Source organism: Electrophorus electricus, chromosome 5, assembly GCF_013358815.1.
Source record: "Electrophorus electricus isolate fEleEle1 chromosome 5, fEleEle1.pri, whole genome shotgun sequence".
NCBI lineage: Eukaryota > Metazoa > Chordata > Actinopteri > Gymnotiformes > Gymnotidae > Electrophorus > Electrophorus electricus.
In genome coordinates this window covers 22,041,464-22,068,832 of record NC_049539.1, presented here as the reverse complement: position 1 = coordinate 22,068,832, position 27,369 = coordinate 22,041,464, and the positions used below count along the sequence as shown (strand labels likewise).

Here is a 27,369-nt window from a genome sequence, read left to right as displayed (position 1 = left end):
CAGTGTGGTCATTTAATGAAATGCAGCTAGTTTCACCAGAAATGTATTGTCTGGATCTATATATCTTTGTCCTGCAGTGCCTTATTTTAACTCTGTTAATGTTGCACTACAAGGCAGTTTTGTCATTTCTTTAAAGAAGAGGACAATCACATTTGATAAATTGTGCACCATAATGGTTCCATTTGAGAATGAATTAACAGAAACTCACCTGAGAATCTCCAGTTTACAGTGTGAACTCTTCAGTCCAGCACAGAGCTGCACCATTCCTGAATTCTGCAGGTCATTATTATTCATCTCCAGCTCTCTCAGTGTGTTTTCTGTTTGTAGAACTGATGTGAGAGATTTGCAAGACCCTTCAGTGAGACCACAGCCAGATAGTCTGTAAAAGAGTAAATACAGTAAATAATGTAGTTCAGTCAGAGGATCTACAGACAACACAAAAAGAGTTTATGATAATGAAAAGATATTACTAATTGTATGTGTGTGTGTATGTGTGTGTGTGTGTGTGTGTGTGTGTGTGCATGCACAAAATATGAGACACAGGTCATGAATGAAGTCCATGTATTTCTCTTCAAACAGAATGGTGCCACTTGATGGAAGAGCTGTCATGATGGTGGCATCACCTGTGTGATGCCATTTCCTGTTTTTGAAATTCCTTCACATGAATAACAGTTTAGGCATTCCAATCTTTACTATTGTCCTATTGTTTATTCATTTTCTGCAACTGCATATGATTCTGATATCAACAATGTCTACAAGTCACAGGAGACTACTGGACCATTCAAAACTTGCTGATGCAGACAACTAACCAAAGCTAAGTGTCTACTAGCTATCTAGTATTTGTGTTTCACCATGACTTCAGTCATTTGTTGCTTGTGTTGAGTGCAGCATGTTCAGATTAATCATTACTGATAAATGTATCTATGAGAAGTGCAGATTAATCATTAGTGAATAATCTACACTTCTCAGTTACATTTATCATTAATCATTAGTGATAAACATATCTCTGGTTACAGGAGACTCTCAGCTTCAGTATGTAAACTACAGAGCTCTGGTTATACGAAAATAAGGTAATAAAATGTGTTGGGGTAAAGGCCAATCGTTATTCTGTATTTTCATGAGGTGATCTGTGATCTAATTATAATAGGCTTTAAAGCTCTCTGTAGCAGGTGCAGAGAGGTGCAAGACTGTCTGAAAGCATGAATAATGTTTCTGTGGTATCTTAAGGTCAGAGACCTTTTGGGACTCTAAGTGCAGAACTGAGGCTCTGATACAGGTTTCAAGGCTTCTGTACAAGTCTAAGGCAGATTACTCTGAACTGTTCCCGTGAGAAATAACTTCATTAGTGTTGAAAAAGATCTCTGTTTTTAAAAGACTTGAAAGCCTCTTTGAGAGTTCTGTGGCTAAGTAAGGTTCATTATCTTACCACAAGGGCAGAGTGATACTGACCTGCCACATCATCTTGCAGATGTTTGGTGGTGTGAGTTGAGATCATCTTTGTTTAAAAAAAATCTTCCAATGGGATATAATGGTGTCAAGTTTAACTTGCATAATGATGAATCTCAATTTGCATATATTGAATAATGGATGTTTGAACATAGTGGTGGAGATGTCAAACACTAGTATGTAAAGAAGGTGGGGTGATTACATAATCACTTCTGAAAACTGTATAAAAATGTGTGTTGTATGTGACTGTTAGACATATTCTAGACTATGCCTCGTTTGTAACATTGAGCTCAGAATAAAGATGGGACCGGCTATTCTCTTCAAACGCACCCACACCGTCAGCAGTAGGGTTATCAGCACCAGCTGATAGATGACCCAGAGCTGCGTTGTTCTGTGACCAGGGTCTGAATCCACACATGTGCACCGTTATAGGTAAGCAGAAGTCCTGTTTGAAACATTCTGCATAGGTGGTATTAAGACCTTGTTCACAGAGTTTTGTAGTAGGTCTTGGGCGTCTTAAAAGTGCAGACTGAGAATTGACTGATAAAATATAAAAATAGCAAAAAAGAGTAATAGTTAGAAAACCAGCTGGTGAAAATGAAAATGATTTCATAAAAATCTTTTTGTAAACGGAAAATGGTGAGAAAAAAAGTGCTGAAGAGATAAATGTTAAATGTTGTATGTTCCAGTTGTTTTTGTTTACATGTGGCCACAACGAGTGAAGTAAAGAAAATGTGCAGAGAAGAAAAAGAATAAAGAAGAAGACAGAATAAAAGAAAGAATTAAAGAAGAAAGAGAATAAAAGAGAAGAAAGAGAATAATAGTAGAGCTAAAACAGCACTAAGAGATAAATGTTCAATGTTTTGTCTGTAAAAACGGTTTGTCTTGATGTGGCTATCGCGAGTTGAATAACAAAAATACCGTAGAAATATACGACATACCAGCATAACAGTTTTTTTTCAGGTTATAATTAAGATTATTGTGGTATGGTTGTATAGGACGGAGGTCACTCATTTTAATCACTAAAGGAAGTGAATGAATACACAGACAGATCTATTTAAACGTGATTAATATCATCTAATTCTAAAATGTGTACACGCAAAATATATTAATGAGGTTTTAGTAATAAATATAATAAAGTAATGGATGGAGGTACAGTATATAAAACCGGTGACAGTTACAGCAGTAGAGAGTGTACATATTACGGACACATTAAAATAGTAGCAGTAGGAGAAGGTGGGATTAAAGTATTACAGGATAAGAATATAAACAATGTGAGTGGCGATTAATAGAATTTTGGAATAGTGTAAATTTTTAATTTACTCAAATAAGTTATGGTTAAGTCAACATATTAATAATTGATGGAATTCAGCGAAGCAAATTAGAAAATAATCATATGGATAGCGATTTGTTAAGTAAGACGCAGGGAGCACGAACACATTTTTGACTTGAGAAAATATATAGAAACTCTGTAGGTGTCAGTGGCTAGAATCAATAAATCTTAAATTGTATCAGCTGACTGTCTTAATTTAGATGAAGCTGAGGCTGCATTTCCTCATCTTAGCTTAAGGGAAAGAGTAAGGAGGATTTGGAAAATAATCTGTTGGCTGAAGTGCTTAATTTATTGTTGTCTATCCAAGTGCCTATAAGAGCAACAGTTGGATTGGAGCACTTACTGTGGAAACCGTTTGAACCACTAACATTGATGATGGGAGGCAGCGAAAAGGGTTAAAGATTTTTGTAATGACAGACACGAGGAACAGATGATTATGGCCTTCAGTAGCTCAGAAACTCCACCACACTTACTACTCTGCTGTGTGCTGTGTACTGTCTCTCTGTTACTGCTGCTCTGCTGTGTGCTGTGTACTGTCTCTCTGTTACTGCTGCTCTGCTGTGTGCTGTCTCTCTGTTACTGCTGCTCTGTTGTGTGCTGTGTGCTGTATCTCTGTTACTGTTGCTCTGCTGTGTGCTGTGTACTGTCTCTCTGTTACTGCTGCTCTGTTGTGTGCTGTGTACTGTCTCTCTGTTACTGCTGCTCTGTTGTGTGCTGTGTGCTGTCTCTCTGTTACTGCTGCTCTGCTGTGTGCTGTGTACTGTCTCTCTGTTACTGCTGCTCTGTTGTGTGCTGTGTACTGTCTCTCTGTTACTGCTGCTCTGTTGTGTTCAATGTTATGCTTGGGTCATTTGGTATGTTTGGTTCATGTTATTCATTGCCTTATCTTTTGCAATCTTGGTTAGTCTGGTTCTTTACACTGATCATTCTCTACCTGGTTAGTGTTTCTTTATGCTTAATCTAATAATAATTCTTCTGTACTTCAGCAATTCCTCACCTCATTTCAGGCTAAACTTTACTACTACATGGTGTTTGGACTGATAAATAGACTTGTCCTGGGTAAATAAATACTAAACTTTACTACTACATGGTGTTTGGACTGATAAATAGACTTGTATTTGGTGAAATAAATTCAAAATTTTTACCACTGGTGTGTTGTTTGCAGTGTTTTTTGTTTCACTTTACGCTACATGTGCTGCTAGGCTGTTACTAGAGTTTATTTGTCTGATACATTTAGTTCTTTCACAATGAAGAACTCCAGTCACCTGTCTCATCTCACCTGTCCCATCTCACCTGTCCCATCTCACCTGTCCCATCTCACCTGTCTCATAAATTCTTTGATCTCATAACCTACAGTAAATTTAATTACATGCTCAGTTTCTTGTCCCACTCTAGTGTGGTGACTTCAACACACACAGTGTTGTTCCCTCATCTATGTTCCCTGAAAAAGGAAAGCTGAAAAAGAAGCAGCAGCCAGTTTACACACAGCTACTCTATCAGAACCACAGACCCCTGGGTTACTGCACTGGGTGCAGGGGAAGGGGAGGCGGTTAAGACAGGACAGAGCACCACCCATCACTGGACATACATACACACATACATACATACAGAGCACCACCCATCACTGGACATACATACACACATACATACATACAGAGCACCAACCATCACTGGACATACATACACACACAGAGCACCAACCATCACTGAACATACACACACACACACACAGAGCACCAACCATCACTGGACATACATACACACATACATACATACAGAGCACCACCCATCACTGGACATACATACACACACAGAGCACCAACCATCACTGGACATACACACACACAGAGCACCAACCATCACTGGACATACATACATACACACACAGAGCACTAACCATCACTGGACATACATACACACACAGAGCACCAACCATCACTGGACATACATGCACATAGAGCACCAACCATCACTAGACATATATACATACATACATACATACAGAGCACCAACCATCACTGAACATACACACACACACAGAGCACCAACCATCACTGGACATACATACACACACACATACATACAGAGCACCACCCATCACTGGACATACATACACACATACATACATACAGAGCACCACCCATCACTGGACATACATACACACACAGAGCACCAACCATCACTGGACATACATACACACACAGAGCACCAACCATCACTGGACATACATACATACACACATACATACAGAGCACCAACCATCACTGGACATACATACACACAGAGCACCAACCATCACTGGACATACACACACACACACAGTGTTGTTCCCTCATCTATGCTCCCTGAAAAAGGAAAGCTGAAAAAGAAGCAGCAGCCAGTTTACACACAGCTACTCTATCAGAACCACAGCCCCCTGGGCTACTGCACTGGGTGCAGGGGAAGGGGAGCAGGTTAAGACAGGACAGAGCACCACCCATCACTGGACATACACACACACACACACAGAGCACCACCCATCACTGGACATACATGCACACACAGAGCACCAACCATCACTGGACATACATACATACATACACACACAGAGCACCAACCATCACTGGACATACATACACACACAGAGCACCAACCATCACTGGACATACATACACACACAGAGCACCAACCATCACTGGACATACATACATACATACAGAGCACCACCCATCACTGGACATACATACACACACAGAGCACCAACCATCACTGGACATACATACACACAGAGCACCAACCATCACTGGACATACACACACACAGAGCACCAACCATCACTGGACATACATACATACATACAGAGCACCACCCATCACTGGACATACACACACACAGAGCACCAACCATCACTGGAAATACATACACACACAGAGCACCAACCATCACTAGACATACATACATACATACATACATACATACAGAGCACCACCCATCACTGGACATACATACATACATACATACATACATACATACATACATACATACATACATACATACATACATACATACATACAGAGCACCAACCATCACTGGACATACATACATACATACATACCTACATACATACATACATACATACATACATACATACATACAGAGCACCAACCATCACTGGACATACACACACACAGATCACCAACCATCACTGGACATACATACACACATACAGAGCACCAACCATCACTGGACATACATACACACACACAGAGCACCAACCATCATTGGACATACACACACATAGAGCACCAACCATCACTGGACATACATACATACATACATACATACAGAGCACCAACCATCACTGGACATACATACATACATACAGAACACTAACCATCACTGGACATACATGCACATAGAGCACCAACCATAGCTGGACATATACACACACACAGAGCACCAACCATCACTAGACATACATACACACACACACACACACACACACACACAGAGTGCCAACCATCACTGGATATACATACACACGCAGAGCACCAACCATCACTAGACATACATACACACAGAGCACCAACCATAACTGAACATACATGCACATAGAGCACCAACCATCACTAGACATACATAGATACATACAGAGCACCAACCATCACTAGACATACATGCTCACAGAGCACCAACCATAGCTGGACACACACACACACACACACACACACACACACACACACACACACACACACACACACACACACACACACACACACACACAATGTATATATATTCTCTGTCTCTGTTAAAAAAAATACAGAGCTCCTTGCTGAACACTCCTGTGTCTTGACTCAGTGTGGCTTTCTGAGTGTTTGCCAGAGAAACCAGTGGGACATTTGAATTACAGAATGACAGTCATGTGTTGCATTCCAACTGGTAAGAAGACACTGCAGTCATTTTGGAATGCACTGGTCTGCTCTTAAGATAAAGGCTTGTCTGTTCTTTAATGTTGTTGCTGTCAGAAAAGCCATTCCCCAAAGTTCACCATTCAAAATATACTTACAGTACAACCTTTTACCACTGGAAATGAAAACTATTGTTCAGTTTGCTCTGACTGAGAAATACATACACATAATTTGATTAGTTACAGAAGGAGCATCAGTAATAAAAACCTTTAACAATTAAAATTATTAATCCAAAAGATACTTACAGAGCTTGCCTGGTATTTTTCAACACTGGAAGTAATTCCTTCAGTCCTTTATCAGATGGCCTGAATTTCTTCAGCTCAAATTTCTCTTGAATCTCCTCTGACATCAGCAGCACAAACACCAGAGCTGAACACTGTGCAGATGAGAGTGTCTGTGTTGAGAGGTCCCCTGAGTTCAGGAAGGTCTGTATTTCACTTATCAGAGAGATGTCTTTCAGTTCACTCAAGCAGTGGAATAGATTGAAAGTCTTTTCAAAGGATTTTGTTCTCTTGATGGTTTTCTTGATGTAGTTCACAGTCTCCTCTAAACTCTCTTCTTTGATGTCCAGTTCTGGGTGTAGACTTTTCAGGAGCTTCTGATTGGACTCCAGTGAGAGACCGAAGAGGAAACGGAGGAAAAGGTCCAGGTGTCCATTTTCACTCCTCATGGCCTTACCTACTGCTGTCTTGAGCAGATCACACAGTCTGTGTTTTATCATCCACTTAATTTTCTCCAGTGGGGTTTTAAGGAGTGGGTTGCCTTCATCCCTGAATGTTAGGAACACAAATACAGCAGCAAGAAACTCCTGGAAGCTTAAATGCACAAAGCTGTAGATCTTCCCCTCCTGTTTAAAAATTTGTGTACAAATTCCAGAGTACACTGAAGCCTCACAGACATCGATACCACATTCTTCCAGATCTTTCTCATAGAACAGAAGTTGTCCTTTTTGCAGCTGAAGAAAGGCTAACTTTCCAAGCTTCACAATATCAAGCACCTCTGCTCTTTTTGTCTCAGATGAAACTGCATCGTTAGTGCTTTGCTTTGTGTTGTATTTCTTAGTCTTTTGATCTGTGAAAAACAGCAGGAAATGTAGGTACATTTCTGTCAGAGTTGTTGGAGCATTTTTCATGTCTGTACCATCCTTCAGCATTTTCTGAAACACGGTGGCTGAGATCCTGCAGACGACAGGTATGTGACACAAGATATGAAGGCTTCTTGCAGTCTTAATGTGGGATATAATTCTGCTGGCTTGATCTTCATCTCTGATTCTCTTCCTGAAGTACTCCTCCTTCTGTGGGTCATTGAATCCACGGATTTCTGTAACAGGGTTAAAGTATTGGTCATTTATCTTACTGACTGCTGCAGGTCGTGAAGTGATCCAGAGGAGAGCAGAAGGAAGCAGTTCTCCATTTATGAGGTTTGTTATTAGTTTATCAAGAGTAGTCTTTTCATTCACATTAGATACCTTCTTCTGATGAAGATCTAGAAGAATTCTACTTTCATCCAATCCATCCAGTATGAAAAGCAGCCTATGTTTTTCATTTAATATCTCCTTTTCTTCTCCAGAACAGAGCTCTTTATGGAAGTAAAGAAGTAGTTCTGAGAGGCTGTACATTTCATCCTTGATCAAGTTCAGCTCTCGAAATGGGAGGTACATGATGAAATCTATGTCCTGGTTGCACTTCTCTTCAGCCCAGTCAAGAATGAACTTGTGCACAGAGACTGTTTTTCCCACTCCAGCTATTCCCAATGTCAGGACTTTAGTACCTTGCTTCTTTTCAGTAGACTGCACTTTGAAGAGGTCACTGAGTGTGATTGGTGTTTCTTCTGTTTTGGGGTAAAAGTCCTCCACCTGTCTCACTTCATGCTTTGTGTTCACTCCTCCTGTGCATCCTTTGATCATGTAAACTTCAGTGTAAGTGTCTTTTATAGGCACACGATCACATTCTAGTGGAGCCTCCTCATACAACTTCTCAAATTTTTCCTTATATTTTATTTTCATTCTCCTACTACTGAGATCACTTTTTCTTCCACCTGTTAAAAAGTGGGAAGAAAAAGTTGTGATTCATATAAAGTGTGAATAAGGAAAGTGCCTGTTTAGTGTAGTTTCAAAATGTTAACTTTATATCATGTTCTCTCTGAAGTTTGTTTATCACTGTAGAGTAGAATAACTATCAGTAGTAGTAACAAATAAGGAGACATCAAAAAGACTCCAAATGAGAGTCAAAGATTTGATTATTGTTATGAGATGGAACATTCTGTAATGGCTCAGTGAGTCCTTAACTGAATCAAGCTGGATCGTAGTTCTTACTTTCTGCAGCTTTGCTTTGCCTTCTCTCTTTGGTCAGTGCTACCTCCATTAGTTTATAACCACGGAGTGTGTGCAGGGCTTTACTTGTGCACTAACTGTCTTATGTATGCTGGGCTGTAACAGGTTATATATGTCTACCAGTGTTCAGTGTGTTAATGAAGAGGTACTGAAACACTAAGGGAGAGGTGATGTGTCTACCAGTGCTCAGTGTGTTAATGAAGAGGTACTGAAACACTAAGGGAGAGGTGGCGTGTCTACCAGTGCTCAGTGTGTTAATGAAGAGGTACTGAAACACTAAGGGAGAGGTGACGTGTCTACCAGTGCTCAGTGTGTTAATTAAGAGGTACTGAAACACTAAGGTAGAGGTGACGTGTCTACCAGTGCTCAGTGTGTTAATTAAGAGGTACTGAAACACTAAGGGAGAGGTGACGTGTCTACCAGTGCTCAGTGTGTTAATGAAGAGGTGCTGAAACACTCAGGGAGAGGTGATGTGTCTACCAGTGCTCAGTGTTTTAATGAAGAGGTGCTGAAACACTCAGGGAGAGGTGATGTGTCTACCAGTGCTCAGTGTGTTAATGAAGAGGTGCTGAAACACTCAGGGAGAGGTGATGTGTCTACCAGTGCTCAGTGTGTTAATGAAGAGGTGCTGAAACACTAAGGGAGAGGTGTTGGGTCTACCAGTCCTCAGTGTGTTAATGAAGAGGTACTGAAACATTAAGGGAGAGGTGATGTGTCTACCAGTGCTCAGTGTGTTAATGAAGAGGTGCTGAAACACTAAGGTAGAGGTGACGTGTCTACCAGTGCTCAGTGTGTTAATGAAGAGGTGCTGAAACACTCAGGGAGAGGTGACGTGTCTACCAGTGCTCAGTGTGTTAATGAAGAGGTGCTGAAACACTCAGGGAGAGGTGACATGTCTACCAGTGCTCAGTGTGTTAATGAAGAGGTGCTGAAACACTAAGGTAGAGGTGGCGTGTCTACCAGTGCTCAGTGTGTTAATGAAGAGGTGCTGAAACACTAAGGTAGAGGTGGCGTGTCTACCAGTGCTCAGTGTGTTAATGAAGAGGTGCTGAAACACTAAGGGAGAGGTGACATGCCTACCAGGGCTCAGTGTGTTAATGAAGAGGTGCTGAAACACTAAGGGAGAGGTGATGTGTCTACCAGTGCTCAGTGTGTTAATGAAGAGGTACTGAAACACTAAGGTAGAGGTGACGTATCTACCAGTGCTCAGTGTGTTAATGAAGAGGTGCTGAAACACTCAGGGAGAGGTGACGTGTCTACCAGTGCTCAGTGTGTTAATGAAGAGGTGCTGAAAAACTAAGGTAGAGGTGGCGTGTCTACCAGTGCTCAGTGTGTTAATGAAGAGGTGCTGAAACACTCAGGGAGAGGTGATGTGTCTACCAGTGCTCAGTGTGTTAATGAAGAGGTGCTGAAACACTCAGGGAGAGGTGACGTGTCTACCAGTGCTCAGTGTGTTAATGAAGAGGTGCTGAAACACTAAGGTAGAGGTGGCGTGTCTACCAGTGCTCAGTGTGTTAATGAAGAGGTGCTGAAAAACTAAGGTAGAGGTGGCGTGTCTACCAGTGCTCAGTGTGTTAATTAAGAGGTACTAAAACACTAAGGTAGAGGTGGCGTGTCTACCAGTGCTCAGTGTGTTAATGAAGAGGTGCTGAAACACTAAGGGAGAGGTGACGTGTCTACCAGTGCTCAGTGTGTTAATAAAGAGGTATTTTGTTCTTCATTGTTTGTATTGTTTCTGCTGTGCTGGATGTCAACTAGAGAAGGACTCCCCCCATTATTTGGTTTGTCTCCCCTGAATGAGATTTGTTATGAAAAGAGCATAAATGAACATGATGCATTTAGGCTGGGGAGAGATTTCTCACTACTATTGTGCTTTAACCTTCACAGTTCTGGTATGTAATAGAATTATTAAAAAAAAATAGTTTGTGCCGCCTTCAATAAAGATTTAAGTAGCTAGATCTAGGAAACTCCAATTCTTTTAGACTATGTGATTATATTAACAGGTGTAACAACATTGAAGCTGTGCAATAATTTTGAGATTTAATTATTACCTGAACTATAATGTTGTGCAGTATCTGAGGGACTGTTTAATAACTGCAGGCTGACAGAAGTGTATGTAATGTATGTGACATGTGTATGTGAATGATGACATTAGTGTATGTGGTGTGCGTATGTGAATGATGATAGTAGTGTATGTGATCTATATGAATGATGACAGTAGTGTATGTGATGTGAGTATGTGAATGATGACAGTAGTGTATGTGACATATGTATGTGAATGACGACAGTAGTGTATGTGGTGTGTGTTTGTGAATGATGATAGTAGTGTATGTGATGTATATGAATGACGACAGTAGTGTATGTGATGTGAGTATGTGAATGATGATAGTAGTGTATGTGATGTGTGTATGTGAATGATGACAGTAGTGTATGTGATGTATGTATGTGAATGACGACAGTAGTGTATGTGACGTATGTATGTGAATGACGACAGTAGTGTATGTGATGTGAGTATGTGAATGATGACATTAGTGTATGTGACGTATGTATGTGAATGACGACAGTAGTGTATGTGATGTGAGTATGTGAATGATGACAGTAGTGTATGTGATGTATGTATGTGAATGATGACAGTAGTGTATGTGATGTATGTATGTGAATGATGACAGTAGTGTATGTGATGTGTGTATGTGAATGATGGCAGTAGTATATGTGATATTCATGTTGTTTAAAGTTGTAATATAATCTCATGCCTAAAGGTGTGACTGGGTTGAATTTACCTGCTGGAGTTTTAGCAGTCGACAATTCAAATTTGTCTCCACCTGTGAGAGAAGACATCAGAGTAAAGAGCAGAACATATAAAACACAAAACCTACTTTATTAACTGTGAGTCCTATGTGCATTTTTTGGTTGTGACTGCTATGTTTGAAAAGACACTGCACATTTGTTATTATGCATTTTGTAAGTTATACAGTCGGTGCCAAACACATTGTTTATCATTATTGGACTACATTTGTGATTTGCTCATGTTTAAACTGAGACTGACACTTTTCTCATTGTTGCTAATGAACATTTGTTATTCAAAACATATTGTTTGCAATGTTTGTTTATTAATATACCAAATTATTTAGAATTTTGTCTCATTCTACTTTGTAAATTAACTAAGCATTGTTTTCCTCTTCATTCTTTATCTATTGAGTTCACTAACAAAACAAAACCAAATGCTATGAGCATATAAAATCCTGAAATAGTGAGTTTAAAAATTGAACATGATTTCACCTGCTTTATTTTCACTGTGTTTGATTCTCAGGGTCTCAGCCAGTTGGTTGTGGTTCATCTTCTTCAGGATGATCAGTGTGATCTCCACAGCTCCATTTGGGCCATATTTCTGCACCATCTTGTCCACAGTGTCAGGTCTGTTAGATTTCTCCAGCTGAGACTTTGGGATACACAGGAAACCTTCCACTCCGTTTTTCAGATGCCACTGGAATATGTTCAGGTCTTCTGTCTCCAGGTCATTTAAAGTGAAGAGAAGCTGTTCTTTGTCCATCCTGCAATGTGAAGAAGGGCAACAGTCCGGTTTACTGAAGGTTCACAAACGTTTTATATTCACAGTGCAGGGATGTAGAGAGAAGTGAATGTGAGTGTGTTGGGTGAAGAGTGCTGTGTGAGTGACAGAGAGGAGTGAATGAGAGTGTGTTGGGTGAAGTGTGCTGTGTGAGTGACAGAGAGGAGTGAATGTGAGTGTGTTGGGTGAAGTGTGCTGTGTGAGTGACAGAGAGGAGTGAATGAGAGTGTGTTGGGTGAAGTGTGCTGTGTGTGTGATGTAGAGAGGAGTGAATGTGAGTGTGCTGGGTGAAGTGTGCTGTGTGAGTGACAGAGAGGAGTGAATGTGTGTTGGGTGAAGTGTGCTGTGTGAGTGACACAGGAGTGAATGTGATTGTGTTGGGAGAAGTGTTGTGTGAGGGATGTGGAGAGGAGTGAATGAGAGCATGTTGGGTGAAGTGTGCTGTGTGAGTGACAGAGGAGTGAATGTGATTGTGTTGGGAGAAGTGTTGTGTGATTGATGGAGAGAGGAGTGAATGAGAGAGTGTTGGGTGAAGTGTGCTGTGTGAGTGATGTAGAGAGGAGTGAATGTGAGTGTGTTGGGTGAAGTGTGCTGTGTGAGGGATGTGGAGAGGAGTGAATGTGTGTTGGGTGAAGTGTGCTGTGTGAGTGACAGAGAGGAGTGAATGTGTGTTGGGTGAAGTGTGCTGTGTGAGTGACAGAGAGGAGTGAATGTGTGTTGGGTGAAGTGTGCTGTGTGAGGGATGTGGAGAGGAGTGAGTAAAGTGTTGATGTGTGTTCACTGGGTTTTACCTGTTTGTCATCTCTCACTACCACTGTGTGGGTCTGTTATGAAAACACTGATAGTCTGAGGTCATACAGTCTGCTTGTTTTACTCTGAATACACATATTTAAATTCACATTTAAATTAGTGGGGCAGTTATTGATGATCTGCCCATCACTAATGTCACATAACTATAATAGATTATTTATTTTTACACAAATGGCACCATGGACATTGAAATGCCCATCAGTGACCACAAGATGGCAGTATAGAAACACATTTACAGACAGAAAAACATTGATTATGAAGCAGCCTTACTGGTGGGGAAGGAGTTAATAGGCTTTCACAATTAAGAAAAAGCATTGGAATGTTACTGAATAAGATGTGAAATCCCAGGTAATACAATGAGATGATTTTCAAAGTTGTGTGATACACAAAATCAAACTTTATATTCAGTTATCAGAGAACATGCCTGTGAGGGTGAGATGGGAGTGATCAGAGAACAGGCCTGTGAGGGTGAGATGGGAGTGATCAGAGAACAGGCCTGTGAGGGTGAGATGGGAGTGATCAGAGAACAGGCCTGTGAGGGTGAGATGGGAGTGATCAGAGAACAGATGGGAGTGATCAGAGAACAGGCCTGTGAGGGTGAGACGGGATTGATCAGAGAACAGGACTGTGAGGGTGAGACGGGAGTGATCAGAGAACAGGACTGTGAGGGTGAGACGGGAGTGATCAGAGAACAGACCTGTGAGGGTGAGACGGGAGTGATCAGAGAACAGGACTGTGAGGGTGAGACGGGAGTGATCAGAGAACAGACCTGTGAGGGTGAGATGGGAGTGATCAGAGAACAGGCCTGTGAGGGTGAGATGGCAGTGATCAGAGAACAGGCCTGTGAGGGTAAGATGGGAGTGATCAGAGAACAGGCCTGTGAGGGTGAGATGGGAGTGATCAGAGAACAGGCCTGTGAGGGTGAGATGGGAGTGATCAGAGAACAGGCTTGTGAGGGTAAGATGGGAGTGATCAGAGAATAGATGGGAGTAATCAGAGAACAGGCCTGTGAGGGTGAGATGGGAGTGATCAGAGAACAGACCTGTGAGGGTGAGATGGGAGTGAACAGAGAACAGGCCTGTGAGGGTGAGATGGGAGAGATCAGAGAACAGACCTGTGAGGGTGAGACGGGAGTGATCAGAGAACAGGCCTGTGAGGGTGAGACGGGAGTGATCAGAGAACAGACCTGTGAGGGTGAGACGGGATTGATCAGAGAACAGGACTGTGAGGGTGAGACGGGAGTGATCAGAGAACAGGACTGTGAGGGTGAGACGGGAGTGATCAGAGAACAGACCTGTGAGGGTGAGATGGGAGTGATCAGAGAACAGGCCTGTGAGGTTGAGATGGGAGTGATCAGAGAACAGACCTGTGAGGTTGAGATGGGAGTGATCAGAGAACAGACCTGTGAGGGTGAGATGGGAATGATCAGAGAACAGACCTGTGAGGGTGAGATGGGAATGATCAGAGAACAGACCTGTGAGGGTGAGATGGGAGGCGACCCACAGACTGCTGCTGGAAGGAGAACCAACCAACATGGAGGACCAGATGTGACAGGGATACAGACACCGTCCACCCCTATACCCAATCAACATGGAGGACCAGATGTGACAGGGATACAGACACCGTCCACCCCTATACCCAATCAACATGGAGGACCAGATGTGACAGGGATACAGACACTACACTGCCATACGCCCAATCAACATGGAGGACCAGACTGTATGTGTATGTGTATGTGTAATCAGACTGTATGTGTAGTACTGTAGACTGAGGTATGACCTGCACAATACTAATGGATGAGCGTTACAGTGCATTTGCATTGTTCTGGTGCAGACACACAGCACACAGCCCACCCAATACACAACACATAGCCCATGGGCCAGATTCACAATACACAACACAACTAACAGCCTGTGGGTCTGACAGCCCAGTGACACTCAAACTGATTCAACAAAATAATATATAAAAATTATGTATTCTTACTCAAATTCACCACAAATTCAATGAGACAGTTTAATGAAAATGTGAAACAGTGCCCCCCTATTACTTTCAAACATTGGAATTGTTCCCCTGACTGGTGTTTTCTCTTGGTTGTCCACGACCAATCTTAAGCAACATTCAACTGAAACACAGCAGCAATAAACAGGTTCATCCACATTATTTCAGAGGTTGCATGTGTTTATCAAAAAGAAGTAGTAGTTACAAGTAAAAAATGTTGATCTTGAACACAGGAAATTTAACCCAGAAACAAATATGTGAGGAAGTATGTAAACATGTAGTGAAAATGTTTGTGGCTCTGTTATAGGTGTCTGTGTGAAATCGACCCTTGGTACAATAGTTATGAAAATCTGACAATTGTGATGGAGTTACCCAGTAAGAAAACTGATTTATCGAGGATTTAATAAGGATTCATTTGTTCACACACATTTACAGACACTCTTCTCCAGAGTGGCTTACACAGTACGTGTGCACCCTGTGACAGTACGTGTGTACCCTGTGAATCAAATGCAAGATGTAGGTGTTACTAGCACCCTAATTTCTTTACTTAAGGTCAGAGCCTTACCTGAGTTACAGGAGACCACACAACCAGCAGAGTCTTGGTAAATGTCTTAGTTTATCTGTTATGGTGCATCTTTGCAGACCTGTAGAAAACAACAGAGAAAATCTGTATGAAGATTTCAGAAAGTGTTAGTGTCTTGAGGGGGATCAAAAGACTGTATGTTATATCCAGTATATACACACACATACAGAGAGTAAAGACAGTTATATATCATATACAGTATATACACACATACAGACAGTAAAGACAGCTATATCTCATATACAGTATATACACACATATAGACAGTAAAGACAGCTATATATCATATACAGTATACACACATACAGACAGTAAAGACAGCTATATATCATATACAGTATATACACACACATACAGACAGTAAAGACAGCTATATATCATATACAGTATACACACACATACAGACAGTAAAGACAGCTATATATCATATACAGTATACACACACATACAGACAGTAAAGACAGCTATATATCATATACAGTATATACACACATACAGACAGTAAAGACAGCTATATATCATATACAGTATATACACACATACAGACAGTAAAGACAGCTATATATCATATACAGTATATACACACATACAGACAGTAAAGACAGCTATATATAATATACAGTATATACACACATACAGACAGTAAAGACAGCTATATCTCATATACAGTATATACACACATACAGACAGTAAAGACAGCTATATATCATATACAGTATATACACACATACAAACAGTAAAGACAGCTATATATCATATACAGTATACACACACATACAGACAGTAAAGACAGCTATATATCATATACAGTATACACACACATACAGACAGTAAAGACAGCTATATATCATATACAGTATATACACACATACAGACAGTAAAGACAGCTATATATCATATACAGTATATACACACATACAGACAATAAAGACAGCTGTACATCAAATACAAGTATATACATACAGACAGTAAAGACAGCGGAATGTAATGCAGTATGTACATTACAGTAAAGACAGCTGTATGTCAGATACACATATAAACACACAGACAATAAAGACAGGTGTATGTCATATACAGTATAAACATACATAAAACTATAATGACAGCTGTATGTCACATACAGTACATACATACAGACAGAAAGACAGCTGTATGTCTTATACAGTATATACACACAAACAGACAATAAAGACAGCTCTATGTCATAACGTATACACACACAAACCGATAGTAATGGTACCTGTAGGCCATACATTATACATACGGACAATAAAGACAGCTGAGTGTCATATACAATATATACACACAGACAATAAACATAGCTGTTTGTCATATACAGTATATACATACAGACTGTAAAGACAGCTATGCAATAAACATAAATACAGACAGTAATGGTAGCTCTATGTCATATACAGTATATACATCACACATCCTGACAATAAAGACAGTTGTATGTCATATACTGTATATAAACATATAAAGACAATAGAAGACAGCTGTATGTCATATACAGTATATACATACATACAGACAATAAAGACAGCTGTATGTCATATACAGAATATACATCATACATATAGACAGTAAAGACAGCTGTGTCACAGTATATCCACACATACAGACACTAAAGACAGCTGTATGTCATATGCATTATATACACAGACAGTAAATACAGCTGTATGTCAAATACAGTATATATGTACAGACAGACAATAAAGCCAGGTGTATATCATATACAGTATATACATGCATACAGACAATAAAGACAGCTGTATGTCATATACAGAATATATTTATAGATAGTAAAGACAGCTGTATGTCATATACTGTATAAACATACATGATTTTCTGGATATATGGCTTGTACTTTGAATTACATCTATGGACTATGTGTGTTCTCTAATAAACTGCATTCCCCATACTGTCTCCGCTTGCGCTCAGAACATTTCAAAGACATATGGAAAGTTCACATAAATTTCTAAAGAGGGACTCTCAGAACTGTTCAGGTTGGGGAACCTGTTACATTCACTGAGGGAAACTGTGGATTCATAGTCCACACAATCAAATATCTTGTAGGATTCATTAGAATTAATAAAGAATATTTTTCTTATTTGAGTTTGGTCTTGTTGCAACACTTTGTACAGGAAAGGTTCAAATCCAGTAGTCCAGGTATGTGGACTTTCCTGCAGATCTAGGTATTCTTGGATGTGAATTTGTCCTTAAGTTCATTCTGAACTTGTCCAGAATGCAGCAGCATGACTGGTCTTCAATTTTCTGAAGTATACATTACTCCACTGCTGTGCTCCTTTCATTGACTTCCAGTAGCTGCACGCATCAGATTTAAAGCCTTGATGCTTGCCTACAAAGTCAAAAATGGACCAGCCCCTTCATACATGAGGTCAATGGTCCTCAATTCGTACCTTGAGTACTTCGAACCTCAAGTAAGGTTTGGCTTGAAATACTGTGCTTCAGGTCTCATGGAAGACAAGCAACTAGACTATTTTCTGTCCTAGCTCCAAGATGGTGGAATAAACTCCCACTTGCTGTCCGGACAGCAGAGTCCCTTGCAGTCTTCAACCACAGACTGAAGACCCATCTATTTGTGGAATATTTAAATGACAACTGACCCTGCTCCTATATTGACTGAGTAAATTAATACTTATTGTAGGGTATTGTTTATTACACTGATGTTGTTTAACAAACCCTAGCACTTATTGTGTATTACACTTATCATTGTTTAAGATAGAACTTATGTATTTTGTACTTGTAGGCATCAGCAGTGATTCCTGTATTCTAGATCATTGGTATATTGGACTCTAACCTACTGTACGGGCTAGGATGTTTTCTATGAGTAAATGACAAAGCAATTTTGCAAGTCATTCTGGATAAGAGCATCTGCTAAATACTATAATTACTGTAAATGTAAATATGATAGGCTTTCTGAATCTGGCCACATGGTTGGTTTTAGGAATCTGGCCGTATTATTGGTATTAGGAATCTGGCCATATAATTGGTATTAGGAATCTGGCCGTATGACTGGTTTTAGGAATGTGGCTAATGATTGGTATTAGGAATCTTACTGAAAGCCATAATTAATTACAGAGAGAAATACACAAGATTACAGCAATATCTATGAAGCATGGGAGCAGTGTTACCTTTACTGTTCAGTCTATAAGTCTTCAGGAAGAATGTCTGGATCTGTCTTCATCAGGATGTCCAGATTAATTAATTGTCAACACACTCACTTTAGCTACTGTTTCACTACTGAATTTTCACTACTGTAGCAACATAACTGACCAATTGTTGATCATAACTGTTTATTACTACTATAAACACACCTGTACACACACTGTCTATTTCTTCACTGGGGTCCACCTGTACACATGCTCTGTTTCTTCACTGCAGTCCATCTGTACACACACTCTCTGTTTCTTTCCTGTTATGATCTGAACGATAATCTAGTTGCACCTTTTTGTTCTTTTTAGAAGGAGCCAAACCAGTATGAGCACATTTCAGTCCCACAACATCCCAAGAGTGGAAGAACAAGTCTCGTTGTGAATATCATATCTCCCTCCATGTGTGTGTTTATACCATATGTCCATCTGTGTGTGCGTGTTGGGAAAAGAAGGAAGACACTAGAGCAGACATGGTGAGAACAGAAGACACAGGAAGACATGGAAGCAGATGCAGAAAACAAGAGAGAAACAACCATGATCACAGAGACAGACACAAATACAAATATGTAAACACCATGAATACTGTAAGAGGTGTATCAACACTGCGGGTGTTAACATCACTGTACAAGTGTTTAGATAACATTGGATGGGCAAAGTTAGCACTTCAGGTCACTACACTAACAGTGTAGGTTTTAATTCATACTGGGGATTTTTCTGTTTAAGTTCTGTTTGGAACTGAGACACAACCACTTGTCATCACCAGAAACCAGTTTAGCTGCTTGAAAAGAATGAAACACTTTCTATCAACATGTGTTGTGTGAGACAGGGAGAGATCCATCATGGTGTATGGCTATGCAATATACAGTATAAACATAAATACAGACAGTAATGGTAGCTCTATGTCATATACAGTATATACATCACACATCCTGACAATAAAGACAGTTGTATGTCATATACTGTATATAAACATATAAAGACAATAGAAGACAGCTGTATGTCATATACAGTATATACATACATACAGACAATAAAGACAGCTGTATGTCATATACAGAATATACATCATACATATAGACAGTAAAGACAGCTGTGTCACAGTATATCCACACATACAGACACTAAAGACAGCTGTATGTCATATGCATTATATACACAGACAGTAAATACAGCTGTATGTCAAATACAGTATATATGTACAGACAGACAATAAAGACAGGTGTATATCATATACAGTATATACATGCATACAGACAATAAAGACAGCTGTATGTCATATACAGAATATATTTATAGATAGTAAAGACAGCTGTATGTCATATACTGTATAAACATACATGATTTTCTGGATATACGGCTTGTACTTTGAATTACATCTATGGACTACGTGTGTTCTCTAATAAACTGCATTCCCCATACTGTGACTCTGTCTCCGCTTGCGCTCAGAACGTTTCAAAGACATATGGAAAGTTCACATAAATTTCAAAGAGGGACTCTCAGAACTGTTCAGGTTGCGGAACCTGTTAGATTCACTGAGGGAAACTGTGGATTCATAGTCCACACAATCAAATATCTTGTAGGATACATTAGAATTAATAAAGAATATTTTCCTTATTTGAGTTTGGTCTTGTTGCAACACTTTGTATAGGAAAGGTTCAAATCCAGTAGTCCAGGTATGTGGACTTTCCTGCAGATCTAGGTATTCTTGGATGTGAATTTGTCCTTAAGTTCATTCTGAACTTGTCCAGGATGCAGCAGCATGACTGGTCTTCAATTTTCTGAAGTTCACATTACTCTACTGCTGTGCTCCTTTCATTGACTTCCAGTAGCTGTACGCATCAGATTTAAAACCTTGATGCTTGCCTACAAAGTCAAAAATGGACCAGCCCCTTCATACAGGAGGTCAATGGTCCTTGATTCGTACTTTAAGTACTTCGAACCTCAAGTAAGGTTTGGCTTGAAATACCGTGCTTCAGGTCTCATGGAAGACAAGCAACTAGACTATTTTCTGTCCTGGCTCCAAGATGGTGGAATAAACTCCCACTTGCTGTCCGGACAGCAGAGTCCCTTGCAGTCTTCAACCGCAGACTGAAGACCCAACTATTTGTGGAATATTTAAATGACAACTGACCCTGAGTAAATTAGTACTTATTGTAGGGTATTGTTTATTACACTGATGTTGTTTAACAAACCCTAGCACTTATTGTGTATTACACTTATCATTGTTTAAGATAGACCGTATGTATTTTGCACTTGTAGGCATCAGCAGTGATCCCTGTATTCTAGATCATTGGTATCTTGGACTCTAACCTACTGTACTGGGTAGGATGTTTTCTATGAGTAAATGACAAAGCAATTTTGCAAGTCATTCTGGATAAGAGCATCTGCTAAATGCTATAAATACTGTAAATGTAAATATGATAGGCTTTCTGAATCTGGCCACATGGTTGGCTTTAGGAATCTGGCCGTATGATTGGCATTAGGAATTTGGCCATATAATTGGTATTAGGAATCTGGCTGTATGACTGGTTTTAGGAATGCTCTGTTTCTTCACTGCAGTCCATCTGTACACACACTCTCTGTTTCTTTCCTGTTATGATCTGAACGATAATCTAGTTGCACCTTTTTTTTCTCTTTAGAAGGAGCCAAACCAGTATGAGCACATTTCAGTCCCATAACATCCCAAGAGTGGAAGAACAAGTCTTGTTGTGAATATCATATCTCCCTCCATGTGTGTGTTTATACCATATGTCCATCTGTGTGTGCGTGTTGGGAAAAGAAGGAAGACACTAGAGCAGACATGGTGAGAACAGAAGACACAGGAAGACATGGAAGCAGATGCAGAAAACAAGAGAGAAACAACCATGATCACAGAGACAGACACAAATACAAATATGTAAACACCATGAATACTGTAAGAGGTGTATCAACACTGCGGGTGTTAGCATCACTTTACAAGTGTTTAGATAACATTGGATGGGTAAAGTTAGCACTTCAGGTCACTACACTAACAGTGTAGGTTTTAATTCATACTGGGAATTTTTCTGTTTAAGTTCTGTTTGGAACTGAGACACAACCACTTGTCATCACCAGAAACCAGTTTAGCTGCTTGAAAAGAATGAAACACTTTCTATCAACATGTGTTGTGTGAGACAGAGAGAGAGCCATCATGGTGTAGTGCTGCTGTCACATGTCTGTGTGAGAGTGAGAGATGGTGAGAGAGAGACATAGGAGGAGTACAGAGAGAGAGAGAGAGAGAGAGAGAGAGAGAATATGAGCACTCAGATGATTTGGCTTCAGTTTTGTACAGTTTGGAATTTCTACACGGCAGTTTTCATTACCAGAAACCAGTTCAGCTGGTCTGTTTTTATCTTTTGTCTCTGAACCATGGTCTGAACACCTCAGGGGAGCTGTTAGCGTTTTAGCTCCAGTGGCAGAGTGAAGTGAAACTTTTCACCCTGTGATGGAGCTATCCTCCACCAGACTGTGTTCATATGGACTGTATGCATTTCTTTAGTTGTACAAGGTCTGCTGCAAAACCTGTGAGCTCCACCAGAGGACTCGAATAGTTGACGACGGTTGAGAGGTATATCGGATTCACCCCTTCTGCCTCTGTGTGACAAATTAACACACTGCATAAACTTTTAGAAATAAAGCAGCTCTTTTAACATATGGTAGACACACTCTAGAAAAGATTACCGTGCAACAATTCATTCAGCATAGGAACTGTTTTTGGTCTTCTCATATCTACAAATGAGAAGTAATAAAAAATTTAAATGATAAATAAATTACATAAAATGTATAAAGGTTCACAAATTAGAAATTACCTTGGTCAGCACTTTTCTCCACAGATTCAAGGAACTCGTGAAAGTTGGAACCTTAGAAACACAGAGTACAGAATTACAGACCGACTGATGTGTGAGCAGAAAGATTACCTTTATGGTAGCCCTCATACCTAAAGCACTCGCAAAGCATGTAATCTAAATGAACTGTGATCTTATTGTTTCAATTTTTTATAAATAGATTCACCCACTTTGAAGTTCAGGTTTTTCTCAAAAGGGTAGACTATACTGGATGACTATATTTTGTCTTGTTCTGTAACAGAAAATGTAAACATTTATATCCAAAGTATTACACAATAGAAATCAAAATTGTAATCTATTTAGCTAGCCATGAGAGTTAGAATAGCCGTATGATTTACATAATCAGAAAAATGTTACATGTACATACGTCTACATTTCAGTTGATCAAAATGGTTCACGTACATATAACTGGAACTCTATGATACAGCGGTCATATTTATCAATATATATAAATATATCAGCGGTTATATTTATCAATAACCATCAGAATATAGACATTTAACAGCATGTTACAATAACCTTTCCTAGCTAGCTCACAAAGAATAACTGTGACCTCTGACTACAGCGTGAGTGTGTGTGTGTGTCAGAGAGAAGGGCACTGAACAGAGAGAAAGCAGAGAATACAGAGTGGTAGAATATGAGACTGTAGTATATTTAATCACATTAATATATCTCAATTAAACAAATCTCACATCCCTTTCATACACAGGTCTGCTTGGTTGGGGAGAAAAAAGGCGGCATGTTTTGAACTTTCTGGCCTAAAGTCATTACATAATTTTTGTCAGAAGGTGTATTCCAGCATGGGTAGAGGAGGAGTTGTGTCTTTCTGAGAGAATCAACCAATGGGAGGGGTGTGTGTGAGTGGCTGAGTGAGGGACAGACCTGAGACTGTACACATGTCTGGTTATCAGTATGTGCCAGATTGACATGAGGAGCGTAGCAGAGATTAAAGACTGGGGTGATATGTATTCATATATAAATATTATAAAGAGGCTGAAAACTTTTCTTTTTATTTAAATCACTTAAAATGTTTATTTTTCAATTAAGCCAATAAAACAATTTTGAGGACCCTCTGTTAGATTCATTGTCACGGTTGAGTGTCAGGGGAGTCTTTGTGGGCACTACTTGCTATGCCTGAGGCAAGGAATCCAAACAATGGTAGATTACACCATAGAATTCTGGAGGTTAGCTGCGGGAGCTAGGTGAAAAGAGTCTGCCTTGGCTGATACATTCGTCATTGGCAGACCTACAGACGGAACTGGCATGTAAGCAGGAAGCCAACTCACTGAATGAGGTAGTACACCTTGCTATCACGTATGACCATCTCCTGTAGGAGCGATCCCGGCAATTTCCCCGAGGTCGACAACAGCAGGAGAATGCACCCGCAGTGGCGCAAGCAGAAGTTCCGGTGGAGCAGCTAGGTGTGGCCAGCGTAAAAGGCAAGCCGGAGAACCGAAGGGAGCACTGCAATTGTTGCAGTTTTCCTCAAACCTGTCTATGTGCATACTATCTGTGGTGATTGTACACATAGGCCGTCGACTCTCCACTTCGGCACTGGTTGACTCTGATGCAGGGGGCAATGTAATGGACTGGGGATTTGCTAAGAAGTTGAGAATAAGAGCCATTACCCTCCCCACTCCGTTAAGCATGCAGGCACTCGATGGGGGACCCGTGGGGTTGGGGATCATAACACATTACTCCTCGTGTCCTCCTTGAAACTGAACATGTGGAGCATGTTGCTTTTTACCTCTTCCCTTCCGTCTCTCATCCAATTACGCTTCCATGGTTAAAGGCACACATCCCCACATGCAGTGGATGGAGAATCGGGTCCTTGAGTAGGCGGTCGCCTGCGAGGGCAAACGTCTTCTTCACCAGACAGTGTCCCTGCAGTCCACCTCCATCAAGAGTCTCGAGGCCGATAATGACCTCACCGTGCCACAGGAATACAGCAACCTGGTGCAGGTATTCAGCCCTACGAGAGCAACACAGCTGCCTGCACACCATGACTGGGACTGCGCCATCACGCTGAAGGAGGTCCCGGTTCCTCCCTGATGTAGGGTTTACCCTCTCTCCCAAGAGGAGGAAAGAGCAATGGGACAATATATTAAAGAGGCCCTTCAGCAAGGTTTCATTTGACCCTCCACCTCTCCAGCGTCCGCAAGTGTCTTCTTCGTCAAGAGGAGGAACGGAGGATTGAGGCTGTGCGTGGACTAATCAGGGACTCAACGGCCAGTTGGTGCAATATCTGTACCCCCTCCCCCTTGTCCCCACAGCGCTCCAGCAAAACCTGTCCACACACCTGCAGTTTTAAGATCATTTTTGAATGACTAACACTAGTTATCTGAAATTGTACACATAGCACAATGATCATTCAGGATTCAAATTGAAGTCGACACTTGGGACAAGACATCCATTCACATTAAGGCTTATTTGTCCATCATTTAGGTTCCAATTGAGCTCATCTAATATAGAAGAAAATGTCAAAATAAAAAACATAAAACGCCTTTGATGTTTTGGGTTTATAATGTGTGTCTTGATGCTGGACATTCATTTTCACTCATACTTTACATTTCCTGATTCACCAGCGTCTTGTCTAATAAACTGAACAGTTTTGAGCATATACATGAAATGACTAAGTAGCTACACAATGTTTCCACTAGGTGTCCTAGACTTCTCCAAAGTCTCCTAAAACCTCTCCAAATGCACACAAAGTCATCAGTCACTATACATCAAGTTTGCATGTTTCTTTTTGCTAAAATATCAGAGTAAGTTACTTTAGTAAGTTCCACAACAATATTAGCTTCATAGCATCATTGTTATTATAGGAAAATACTGTAGCTAATACTGTAAATGCTGGGGAAAATACTGTAAATAATGTAATACTGTAAAGAAATATACTTTCTCATTTATACTTACGATTTGTATCAGGATTACAAATTTTTCCAGCAGTCAGTGATTTGCTATGCAAACATCGAAGCTAGTCCATGCTGGCAGCACCCAAACAACTCCACATAAACTTCAGCTAAAATAAGCCACCTTCTTTCCATGATGTCCAAACGTATTGGTAAAATTATCAAATTATTCTTATGGCTGTACGAGTTTCGCCAAACAGCGTCAAACCCATGTGCTAGGCTATCTACTAACAACACTGAAGCACTGACAGTACACAGTGCACAGACCTTTAAACATTAAAGGGTTGACTAAATAAGGCAAGTGAGGGGTCTATGTTTTCGTCTAGCCCTCCTCTGTTTGATGAAACAGCTGCCAATCACACCACTTGCTCTAGAAACACTTGGAAACACCTGGAAGTAAATGCTAGTCACCCGCCCCTTCCCCCTTCACACATAGGTGAGAATTGCTGTCACTCCAAGAAAATGGCACTGCAGTGGTCAATAGAAATCAATATAAAATAGAAAAGGGGGGACTAATGCTCTATTCAGCAACACTTTTATGTCAGTAATGTGCATTTAGAGTTAACCAAAGGCTTGCGTAGTTTGGGTTTGCTTACGAAGGAACCGAACGCGTCTTTTTACACAGAGACGTGAGCACGCAATTAAGGACACCTTTTAACCTTTCACAATGTTAAGGACGTCCTCGGCTGGAATCCAGGAGTTAAATTTATCGAGCCAGCCAACCCACTTGATCAAGCTCATCTTTTTTCAGTTCCTAGTTTTTTCGGATAGTATCTTTTCTATTTTAAAGGCTTTGTCTTTTCCCACTATAATCTTTTGCTGCTCCTGTTCATAAAAGGTCCTTTCTATATTTTCCCCATCAAAATCCTGTAATTTGTATATGGGAGAGTGTCTCCTTAGACATTCAGAAACTAAAATATTCATCCATAAAGTTCTTTTTAATTGTGAAATTCTGACGGTAATCACCGACTATAAATTTGAATCTTAGTTTTTCCACCTTTTTGTGTTGAAACAACCCATACAAGGTTTTAAACACTGTGAATGAATTTCCTTCATTCACTTCAATGGGTTTCCTTTTGATGCTACTGTGATAGCTGTTGTTATATGCATGAACCAAGTCCTGCACCACATTGATGTATTTTCTTGTACTGATGGCTTTGAAGTATCTTCACATTCTGGTTTTCAACGCCCTGTTGAACCGTTCACACACTGAAGCTTTTTGCCCCGTTCCGGTAGCAAAGTGATTGATGTTACATTTTTTTCATGGTTTTTAAACTTTAATTTAAAAAATCAGTCTGAAGTTTTTTAGCACCTCTGCCTTCTTTTAGAATCGAAACAAAGGCTTTGGTAACCTCGGCATCCGTCTTGTTTTTTATCACACGTACCCAAGCATACTTG

General features: G+C 40.2%; 1 protein-coding gene and 1 pseudogene across 1 annotated transcript; both read right to left on the bottom strand.

The window, feature by feature from the left end:
- LOC118241459 overlaps positions 1-27,369 on the bottom strand; it is a 239,885-nt pseudogene that overhangs the window by 75,639 nt on the left and 136,877 nt on the right.
- On the bottom strand, positions 205-8,760 carry LOC118241366 (NACHT, LRR and PYD domains-containing protein 12-like). Its single transcript, XM_035526198.1, has 2 exons — positions 6,972-8,760; positions 205-379 (listed from the first exon to the last, which is right to left on the bottom strand). Exons 1-2 carry the CDS (start codon positions 8,729-8,731, stop codon positions 205-207), a joined length of 1,935 nt encoding a protein of 644 aa, XP_035382091.1. The 5' UTR covers positions 8,732-8,760.